This window comes from Falco rusticolus, chromosome 3 (genome assembly GCF_015220075.1).
Source record: "Falco rusticolus isolate bFalRus1 chromosome 3, bFalRus1.pri, whole genome shotgun sequence".
In the NCBI taxonomy this organism is placed as follows: domain Eukaryota; kingdom Metazoa; phylum Chordata; class Aves; order Falconiformes; family Falconidae; genus Falco; species Falco rusticolus.
In genome coordinates this window covers 34,197,146-34,208,615 of record NC_051189.1, presented here as the reverse complement: position 1 = coordinate 34,208,615, position 11,470 = coordinate 34,197,146, and the positions used below count along the sequence as shown (strand labels likewise).

The 11,470-nt window shown below is 37.8% G+C and overlaps 1 protein-coding gene across 1 annotated transcript; it reads right to left on the bottom strand.

Annotated features, from left to right (window-relative positions):
- Positions 1-1,571: 1,571 nt before the first annotated feature.
- Positions 1,572-8,025, bottom strand: SLC7A13 (solute carrier family 7 member 13). The gene is made up of 4 exons (XM_037378577.1): positions 7,302-8,025; positions 4,634-4,765; positions 2,566-2,930; positions 1,572-1,817 (listed from the first exon to the last, which is right to left on the bottom strand). The coding sequence occupies exons 1-4, from the start codon at positions 8,023-8,025 to the stop codon at positions 1,572-1,574; spliced, it is 1,467 nt and encodes a 488-aa protein (XP_037234474.1).
- Between the last annotated feature and the right edge of the window lie 3,445 nt (positions 8,026-11,470).

Sequence of the window (11,470 nt, the reverse complement as noted above, 5' to 3'; positions counted from 1 at the left end):
CTCAACTGTACTGACTTCACTCCTTACTTGCATAGACTTTTCTTACGGCATTTGGAAAGGTCTAATTTTTACTTCAAATTTCCATTCTGTGTACACCACCAGCTGTGAGAAAAGCCATTTTCTTCAAGAACTTGTGTTCGTCTGGGGGTTTGTTCCAGTGCAAAGTCAAATCCTCTTAAACCTTCAGTTCCCAGCATTATTGGATGTGTACCCTATACTTCGGGTAGCTGTGTATAAAGTCTTTGCCTATCATTCTCAACTCTAACTTTTTGATATATCAGAGAATTGCATATTCTAGCAAGGTTTTTTTCATACTACTAGAAGTGTTATAATACAATACTCTGCGAAACAAATTCTCTCACCAATGCAGCATCCAGCAAGCCAGAATACCACAGTGTAAGAGAGATGTTAGTCTGGAGCCATCTATGGGTTATATTGCTGAACTTTAATAGACAGATTTGAAAACCCACTTTACACATGTAGTTTTATTGTAATTACAAAAGTAACAGCATATATTAATATATGAATCATCTAAGTATGTGGTGTTTCTTGTGTACTGGTTCTCTGTGTTCAAGTTTAGATGCCAGGAAACTTAATATAGCCCAATTATCAAAATAAAAAATAATTTATTTATCTGGCTTTCATAAACAAAATAAAAATGGAGGGGAGGGGGGCTAAAAAAGCTCTTATTTCTCAGTAACACTGACAAGAAACAAAGGAACAAGGTAATATTAATGCCAAGATGTAAACAATTTAGTAAAGTAATCCATACATCTTTAGTTTTGCTGTGATAAAGAGGATAAATAGCTCTCATTGCCTTATTTGATGTTTCATAACATTTCATCTTGATTTTGTATGTTCTAAATATATTGTTCTAAAATAGCTGAAATGCACCATGTATGGTTTTCTTGGGATTAAGAAAGGTCGCAGACAATTTTATGACGTTCTTCAAAGGTTTTTATCAGAAATAAATTCAGAAAAAAGAGGTAGCAGATGAACAGAAGTATAAAGCCTTTAAAACCAGAAGTTCTAATAAACTTGACTACAAACTAAAAATAATGCAGATAAATTAGTTTGGAGACCAAAAGTGTATTTATATAATGATGCTGTTAAATATGTATTTACTCATTTATTATATAATAATATCAGTAATTATTTGTGCTGTAATTTAGTCTTACTTCCATCATTGCAACTTTAACTGTGCCTTCAGGAGCATGACAGCATTTTACAGATTTTACCTTTTAAGAGAGATTCTTTGCACCTATTAAATAAGTATGCATAAACACCTACATATATGTATGTGTACACACAGACACACAGAAATATATATACATTCATTATGCTAACGTCTATATATACATATGCATATATATATACATATGCATATATATACACATGTATATATGTATGCAATATATGTGTATTCATCTATGTATGTGCATACATATAAATACATGCACATGCATGCACACCTATGTATCACACTTAAAATCTAATGTGTACCTTCTACAATCTCAGTTAAACAAAATTGTCTCTTGGTTTTTAGTTGTACTGGGATTAAACATTTGCCATTATTCACATTTGCCCTCTGCAGATCCATCAGCAGGAGAAACTTCCAACAGGAGCTGTAAGTGGCAAGTAATTTTATCAAGAAATGCAAAATGCAATTTATAATGTATAAAAGGTAAATAAATAATAAGACTTCCCAGCATAAACAAGAAAGCATAAACATATTGCAGGTTTGGGGACCAGACTATGGGAGCTAAAACTAAGAAGAAAGACACTGCCACCATCACAAATGGTACTGGTAGAAACACCTGCAAGAGAAAGAAAAAGACTGGTTTAGGAAATAAACTGACCACGTGATTATATGCCTCATTCATAAGAGTAATAATGCATTCTTTGCCACACTAGAGCACCATTTCTCATGTTGTTGCAATCTCACCCATGACAAGATTCATCTGACCTCAAAATGCCTACAAGATAGGCATCTTTTCTAAAACACTTGTTCAGACGTCTTCTATTGTTAAGGTGGAGAGACAGGTAGCACCTGAAAACCATTTGTCCACACATGATACTACAAACTTCTAAAAGAAACTCAGGGTTCGATGCCTGGAAGAAGACTTCACAACAATCATACACTCCTAACCCAGCTTTCTGAAAGCTAGGTTGAGAGGAAATTAAACATATCGTTAATGTCTGAGTTTGTGTCAGGAAAGATGAGAGTAGATGAAGGTTTAATTAACCATGAATGGCCAGCCTGGATCCCACACTGTTCTGGTTACTGCTTGATACTGGTATGGTTTCATGTTTGTACGTCTCCCCCATTCTGCATATATTCATCTCTTGCTTTTAAGTGCAAGCTCTCTGGGGCAGAGATTATCTGTTTGTTCTTTTCCTTCTACAATAAAGCAAGTTTTTGAATAAGGCTCTAAACATTGTGATTATTATTTGTATTTTTGAAGTGACTATCCAGTTTTTACCTGCACTTGTCCTGTAACTTTTGCATGCTACCCATGACTCAAAAATATCTGTAAAACTATTTTGTAACTTATTTCCATTTACTTTGTATGGTCGATGTAGATGAGGTTCCCGGTATCGAAGTACAATCAGGCTCGCACAAGTCAATCCAATCATAAGCCAGGCAGAAAATCCAAAGTAATTTGTTAACGTAATAAGGTCAGAGGGGATGATAAAAATGGATGCGATGGTGGTTGAAAAAATCATGGCTGGTGCTGGAGTACAGGAGTGGACATTAAGCATAGATATTAAAACAGGTAGATGTCCTGACTGACTTCCAGCATAGCTTAATCGCCCTAGTGTGAACATGCTGCTGTTGAGGGCACCAAATATTGAGACAGCAACAGAGAGAGGAATGATCCAGGCAACAGAAGGGATCACTCGATCAGCCCAAGTGACTGCCACAGCAACTGCAAGAAAGCAAAGCATTAGTGTAGCGTAGGCATCATGTTTTGAATTACTAACAGACTCAACAGAAACAAAACAAAATACAAGAAACACCTATTATTTACCAGCAATGCCTGGGTTTTTTGTTACAGTAGTCAAACATGATTAATGGAACCCTAAGGGTATTTAATTCAGGAGCTAAAAATTTTCAGGGTGGGGGGGTGACAGCAAGAAGGAGTGCTGCCAGCCAGAGCAAGCCAGGTAAACCTGCTGGGGCCAATACCATAGTGATGGACTGCCCAGCAGGAGCAAGCTGCATCTCACTGCCATGAATCACAAACGTGCACACATGGGCAAGGCCATGCAGAGAAGGAAAATGAATGCATTAGTCCCCAGTGTGGCCACAGTGGTGACATGATCTACTGTTATGAGGGAATTGCCAACACGAGTGCACGTATGAGCAGAGATGGGTCAGAGAGCTTGTTATTGATGAGGTTTTGCTTTGGGTGGAACTGAGAAAGGTAAAAGATTATTTCTGAACAAGAGACATTCAATAATGCTAGGAAATTAGCTATAGCCCATATTGTAGTGAGGACTAATATTTAGTGGGGCTATAACCAATAGCTATGAGGAATATAGGTCTTGCAGTGACCTGTGTACCATAGGAAGTTTAATTACAGATGGGGAAAACACCACCCCACCACCTACTACCCGCCCAAAAAAAACCCATAGTGAAAGAATAAGAACCGCAGCAATGCATAGCAACGTTTGAAACAAGAGATATAATTGTAAAGCTGTCTCCTCAGCTGACACAGATAAGCACAGCTCCCCTGGGATGTTTGGAGCTGGTCATGCCAGCTGGGCAGCTGCTATACACAAATACCCTGGTATTCACTGCCTCTTTCATTGTAGGGTGGCTCTGAAAATGTATGCATCCCTCCCAACACATAGCCTGCCAATGGCTGAGCAATAATAAAGGGCTGCTGAGTGACAGTTATACTGCTCCCATTTATGTTATTGAGCTGTTTTCACAGGAAAAAAATTAACTGATCCATCCAAATGATGGTATGTTTTTTGTCACTCCTGGAGGCAAGGTCTAAGAGCTCAGTCTCATTACAGTGGTATTTAAAAGGTGCTGTTTGGACAATCACGGAGAAATACAGCCCCTCTTGGACCTATTCATGGGCAGCTTATTGGTACAAGATCTGAGAGAGGCTTTACATACACTGGACTTTTGTATAGGCTCTTCTAAGGATTCATAATATTTATCATGAATCCACCCACCCACAAAATGGTTACATTTTTGCGTCCATAGTCTTTTCTATATTGCTAGCTACTAAAGGTAGACTTGTTCACCTCCTAAACAGTAACAGCTTTAGCCTGAGACACCATGAGGTAGGGGAGGAAGAAGAAGAGAGGATTAAAACTACAGGAAAACAAAGGTCTTCTCTATGCTCAACAGGGACCCGATCTCCACCTGATTTTCCAGGTTTTAATACACTTCTGATTTCTTTTTAGACAGTGCAGGTATAAGCCAACTTTTTCAGCACATAATAAATTCTTTCTGCATTCAGTCCAACTTGTGTCATACAGTTAAAATTAAACAAGAATCCTCTGTTAAAACTTAGAACGAAAACTTAGATCAGCAGGAATAACCCAGTAAATTCACATCAAATGGGTATGCTAATGGACCATATCTTTTTAACAAAAAATGTCAAATCCATACCTGAAGAGACAATTTCCTTAGGTGTTAGGACAGTCAGATATGAGATGTTCACCAGTAAATAAAAAATAATTACTGCAGGAACAGCAGTCATCACAGTTAAGGGGATATTTCTGCTAGGGTTTTTCATCTCTTCTGAAAAACACAATTTAAAAAGATTAATGAAGCAAGCAGTGTGGCTTCTGCAAGTGTGTTTTAGTAGTGAATCTGCACAGAGCTTGACAACACTGATACCGAAGTCCTGCCGCAACCCCTAATCATGGCTGCTAAGCTAAGTTCCTTGTGAGGTCCTACAGTGGTTATCAAATAGTTTATGAGAGAAGCCTAAACAATTCTTTTCATTTTTTTTTTCTTATTCAGCTTTCTTTTTTTTTTAACTACCTGGGAAGAGAGATGGATGGAGGTCTGATAAAAAAATGACAAAAGGACTGATAAATTTGATTTGATTTGATTTGATTAAAGACATATTTGATTTACATTAGAAAATCGATTTGGTAGGAAATTTTCAAGTAGCTATACTTTTAAGTCACTAGTTTAAATATGAGAGTCTAAAGCAAGACTATTTATTCTTACACCACCTTATGAGACCCGATGAGAAACTTTCTGAGTGTATTTTCCTATTTCTGCACAAAAGCTTTCTCTTCGCCCTTATATCAGGAAATGCATACAAGGTAAAGGGAGAGGCTGGAGGTATTGACAGAAGAGTAGTAATGCAGTGGCTTTAAAAGCGGTCCATTCCCAGCTGGATTCTACTGTATTTTCCAGGGCATAAATTGAAGAGGAAAACTTTTTAGTGCTAAGCCTGGCATCTTAACTTAAAACTACTCTTACCAAATAAGGAAAAACTCCAATTTTTGCCGCTGAACAACTGAGGCACTCACAAACATTTCTGATCATGTGATCGTCCCAGCAAAAGACGAAGCTGGTTTCCAGAACCCTAATAATTCATCCTCATCTCAGTCAAAAAGGGTCTTCCTCATCTCTTTCAGTCCTTCATCCCTTCCCTCTCGCTCCCTCTCCCCTCCCCACTTCCCTCAGCATTTAAAGAAGAATTCCTGAGTATTACCAATCAATAATTCACAAGGGGGAAGAAGTGCAAAGTCAAATGTGCAGTTTACTTAAGCTCTTTTTTGGGGAGAGAAATCCCTTTCCGCCCTCAAATATAATTTCTGTCTCCTGCTCAGAACATCAGCTTTGAGCTGGCCCCAGCGCCAGCTGCAGCGCGCAGAGCCAGAGGGACTGAATGAGCACAACAGTAAAATTCAGACATGAACTATCCAAGAATTTGAGATTTATTTCAAATGTAAGAAATACACTTTGTAATTTTGAGCCCAAAAGAGGACAATCACCAAAATTGCCAATTTAAATTTATCTTTCCATTTGTTTTGTTGCTCATTACAGTCCTGCCATCCAGCTGGCACCTGATGCTGTAGCCAAAGCTCACAGGAATGAAGTTATTGTTAAAGAATAGGAAATTCAGTTCAGAAGGGGACTATTGCACAGGTTGCATCTGTGTAAACAACTGTGCTGCCCAGTGTATCCTATTTATTATTACTGCTAACTGATCAGAAAACTAATATTTTACCAATTTTTTAAAATTATTTTCTTGGGCTTAAAATGCTAAATGTTTCCATTTAAGGAAATCCTAATATTTCAAAATTATACTTTGCTGATATATATAACTTCTTTTATTGCAGCATATTGTAATGCTGGAATACTAAGTCATTTTCTTAAACATTAACCCACTTTTCACACTGTTCTCACCATTGAACTTTGTGTCATCCATTTCACACATTCACTTTATTTAATGTTTTACATGTGATAGAGGTCAATGGATAAATAGAGTTAAAGATATAAGAGCAACATCCAGTTGCTTACAATTCAATTCTATAAATCTGATGATACTATTAAACTGTTCATTTAACTCATGATGTGCATAATTAACATTATGAACATTATCTCTGCAGCTTCCATGAAAAACTGCCCTATTTATTACTGCCACGTGTCACCAGACACAGAAAAAGTAAACAGATATTCAAAAAGGTTTAGAATGTTTAAAATTGAACACAAGATATATGAAAGGATTTATACTACTTCCCTTAGATTCTTCCTCACCTCCTGTACAAAACTCCTATTTTCCCACAGAAGTGATTACTGACCACCCTATATATTCCATAAAATTACAATATTTTAACACAATTAAAAGTGACTTTGTTCATGTACAAACCAGCTGCATAACCTCAGAGAAGGTACAGATATTTAAATGCAAATAAATCATTCATCTTTTTTTTAATTTGGTCCTTACTGTGCACGCAGCTTGGCACGGGTACCTTAATTCTTTTCTAAAAACGCACTGACACTGACACTGAGAGAGACAAAATGTAACCTTTTAAAGTATGAAAAAACCCCAAGTTTATGCATGAGATTTTAAATTAACTATTTTGATTTCTCTTGTACTCCTCCGGAAATGTCAGTCTGATTCTGGAGACTCCACAAGAAGCAAGAAACCTCCCTAGAGAGACCAACAATGCCTCTTCTACCAGCTCCAACAAACACAGGACTCATGTAAAACATGAGATCCTATGGTCTTGAAACAAGTTCTATCAAGATGAGCTGAGGAACATAGTAAGAATGGCAACTGCAGAACAAAATCTAAAGAACAGTGAGATACCTGCCATATAATTGAGGGACCACCAGCCACCATACGCGTACAGTCCTTGGAAGAAGGCTTCAGCAACCTCTGATGGGTTGGGCATTTCTGAGCTGAATGCATCCTCAAACCTGGCCAGACTCTCCTTTCCCCCACCAACGAGGAGCACTACGCCACCGACAGCAATCACAGACAAGGCCATCATCTTCAGCAGAGTGAAAACTGTCTGCACCCATGCAGCCATTTTGACACTGCAGCCATTCAAAACGCCCAGGGACCAGAGAACGGCCAAGGCCAAGCATTTCTTCAGTGCTTCAGGTGCAGGGCAAATGCCGTAGAAGGGCTGGGTGGCATACTCAGCAAACAGCAAGGCACGAGCAGCATTCGAAGCTGGCTTGGTAAATGTTGACGTCCAGATAAACATGAAGGCAGGCAGGGATCCAAGGCCTCTTTTAATATGGCTGTACTCTCCTCCAGAGAAGGGCAGCGCAGTTCCCAGCTCCGCATAGCAGAGGGAACCCATCAGAGAGACCAGCCCAGACGCAATCCAGATCGTTAGCGCAACGCCGACATTGAGTAAGGAATGCTTTAGCACTCCTGTGGGAGACACAAAGATCCCTGCCCCAACGATTGATCCTATAATAAAACTTACCCCATCTAAATAACCTATATTTCTTTTGAGTTCTATCTTGGCTTTTTCTTTTCTTTTCACATCTTTGGGATCATTGCTTTTTCCTTTCCCCATTTTTTTCTGTTTTTTCACAGCAGATTATATGACTCCAGAGGCTGGATTACATGTATTGCCCTTTCGCTTTGTTCTTAGCAGACTGTCATGGTCCTACTTGCTAGTGAAATGTTACAGGAAGCCTGGCTTAATCATTCAGAATAAAAGCATACTTTGGGTTCTGATGCCTTCTGTGTGAAGATGATTAACCAAATACTTAAAGAAACACTGGCAAATCATGTACATGTTGGTTTAATATGTACTTCAGAATTTATTAAGGTCTGGAGGTATTTTTACAGAAAATGGTGTAACGAATAATGCACAGTAAATGCTCATTTCTCATCTGCTTATCAGCAACAGATTTCAATTTTTTTACGTGTCTTCAGAGACAACTGCGAGAGGTGGGTAAATGTGACCTTTGCATCAGGCCTAGGGAAAGGGGAAGGGTATAGCAGCCTGAAGAAAGAAATCAGCCCTCCTTACATTATTGACAGTGACATGGGCATTAGTTGAACAGCCTGTACTATTTTTCCACCATCAATACATAAAATGAACAGTGATAACCAGTCATCGCCAGTATGATTTGCCAAATCCTCATCACTCAATGGGTATACTGGAGCTTGTTTATTTAATTTTTAGTTTATACTGATCAAACACTGCCCCAGAAAAAAAATTACCAATTTTTTTCCCAGCTTTTCTTGAGCATTCATCGTTATAGTAGTACCCAAGCACTTCCTAAGCAAGTATCAATCTTTGGACACTGCACTGAGGGGAAGGGCTGTACGACCATTTCCATTGTCTGTATGGCGGCTGTGGAACAGAAAGCTGAAAGTTCCCACCAGTTTGGTGTGTGCCTTTTAAGGTGCAGCCACTGATTTTTCTATGTATTTACCAATCGTTGGTACATTTTATCTTCAAAATACAGAAAAGGAGCTTCTCTTCAATCAGATGTGGATATATCATTGCCGCAGGTTTCTGCCCCAAGAAAAATGTTGGTGTTTTTTAAAGAGATATAGAGGAAAATGGGCAAAAAGAAGGAAACTAACTGAAAAAGAAGCTAAGCATATACCTTAAGGGTTGTTAAGTGCCCAACTAGTAGCTACATAGTTCTTACGTTTTGCCAGTCAAGTCGCAGAACCAATTTACTCATGGCTTTTACAGGGTCCAACCTGAAAGACACAGTGCTTCAGGTAAGTCCTGAACAGCATGATTTTCACTCAAATGCAAAATAAATTAGTGTGGAAAATTAGGTTTACGTAATATGTCATCATATGAAAGACCTCTAGTTAAAGTAGGCATGTGCACAGACTGTTATTTCTTAATTTTTTCAATGACTTGGTTAAAGTAGGTTTCCATCAGCACACAGAAGCTGTGCAGCGTGGTCAGTGACAGAATCCACAGCTCCAGAGAAGCTTTTAACCATAAGACAATTCTTCCATCTTCTGCAAATCATTGTACCACAACCAGGACAACTATATACTTTCACCTTAAAAAACAGCAAGTCCTACAGACTACAAAAATTTAGTTCTACATGAAATACACCTCTATTTATAAAAATTTGCATGCATTTTAAATTGCATTTATTCAATTTATAAATTGCAATATGTATTTAAGTATGCATTTACCATGTATTATGAATAATTCATAATAAAACAAATATTTATTCACCAGTATTCATTAATCGGAACTTAAGTGTGACAAATGTTTTAAATGGTTAAAATATGTAATTTCCTGTTTAATTTCCGTGCCTTTTCTAAGTCTCCTTCTCTGTGAAGGCACATATATTTTTTGATATCCCACAATCTTCTAACTCTTTATTTTAGGTGTTCAGCCATGTACAGCTGGATTTGGATTACTATTTTAAAACAAATCAGTATTACACTAAATGGCAGCTTAAAGTACAGATGCAATTGATTTTGTTACACTGTTCATCCTACAGTACATTAATTTGTTGTACAACAGAAGCATTTCCAAAATCTCCCAAGCAGCATATTAATAAGGATTTTTTACTTCTGACAAAGCTGCCCAATTTCAGAAAACCCCACTGAGATTACTACTTTCTTGCATGTGCTTTCTGCCTACCTCAGATAAATGTTTAAAGACTTTCAGTGAAATGCTTTGGAGATTCATGCAAAGTATGCTTCTCATTTCGGTGTGTTGCTGCCAGAGTAGGAGGAAGTAAGAGCAGAGGTAATGACAACATTCCTACAAATCCAACAAAAACTGACATTCTGGCAACAGCACGCTAACATGAGCATTACCAGGGCAGAACCTAGTAAAATACAGCTGGTTACACAACAACAGGTAGTTTTCAGCCAAACTGTTTTCTTTTTTAATATGTAAGGGCAGAGCCTTCTGAAGCATGCCATAAATATTCACGTCCCAGTTTTTCTGTAAAATGTCAAACTCCTCCCTCTGGCTAAGAGGATAAATTGCCACAGTCTGTATGATTATGTCAGGGTGTCATACGTCAGTGTCTCCTGCCTCACACCCAACTACGTACTCAATACCTGGACAAATTCACTTTGATGACAGTATCCAGAGACTCAATCACTGGATATAGGGCAAAGATAAATGATTAAAATAACCTAGACACATCTGTAAGACAAGCCTAAGATTCCCCTGATACATGGAGTAGACCAAAAGGTTGTATCATCATCAAAATAAAACGCCAAAATATCACAATTTTTATAGTCAATAGGGAGCGACATTTCTCTTGAGTGCCAGCTAAAATGAGGTCAAGAGAGTGCTATGTAACAGCTATGGTTGAAAGCTGAAACTTCAGCTAATCATTTCTAGTGTTCCTAGCATTTAGGACCTTCCCTTTAAATTTTCTTTTAAAATTCTTTTAGCCTTCAATGTCAAGTTTTTAATTATCAACTAGCTAATTCTTATCAGGAATGATACCTTCAGTCACTGTAGTTTCTCTAGACTGAAAAGAAACCAGTTTAGAAAAGTAATGGAAGAGTATTTTTGTTGCCTAAAATCGATATGTCATATTTTGTAATTGTGATTAACTGAATTTCAATGTACTTGGATGAGAAGCCTCGATTTCAATCTTGTCAAGAATTTTCTGCGTGTACTCACTAGTCCTTCTTATGATCCACTCACTGATTAGATGGACTAGAAAGAACCCCATCTGTCTAAACAATGTCAGATTTTAAAGCATTTATTTATTTCCTTTTCAATCAACTACAGTGTTTCAAGCATGGTATTGACTTATCACTGCACCATCACAAATCTTTTAAGGGGAGAAGATATAGCAAAAATTAGAAACCACTTTGGCTTGCAAAGTTTCAATAACTCTCCTGTGTTGCCTCTGAAAAAGCTTTCTGTTGCTGACATTCACCAAGGATAAAGAAGCAATGGAACAAAAGAAACACCTGAAGAAACCTTCTAGGGAAAAAAGTCAGTGTTATTCTTCCTTGGCAGACACCCAGGAACATACTGTATTTAATATGACCGA

Bases quoted from the DNA above. Each gene is read 5' to 3' on its own strand.
- SLC7A13 (XM_037378577.1), bottom strand. From the start codon at position 8,025: ATGGGGAAAGGAAAAAGCAATGATCCCAAAGATGTGAAAAGAAAAGAA. The intron at 4,766-7,301 runs GTATCTCACTGT...TGTGTTTTTCAG, and splicing joins GTCCCTCAATTATATGGCAG to AAGAGATGAAAAACCCTAGC. The intron at 2,931-4,633 runs GTATGGATTTGA...GCTTTCTTGCAG, and splicing joins TAAGGAAATTGTCTCTTCAG to TTGCTGTGGCAGTCACTTGG.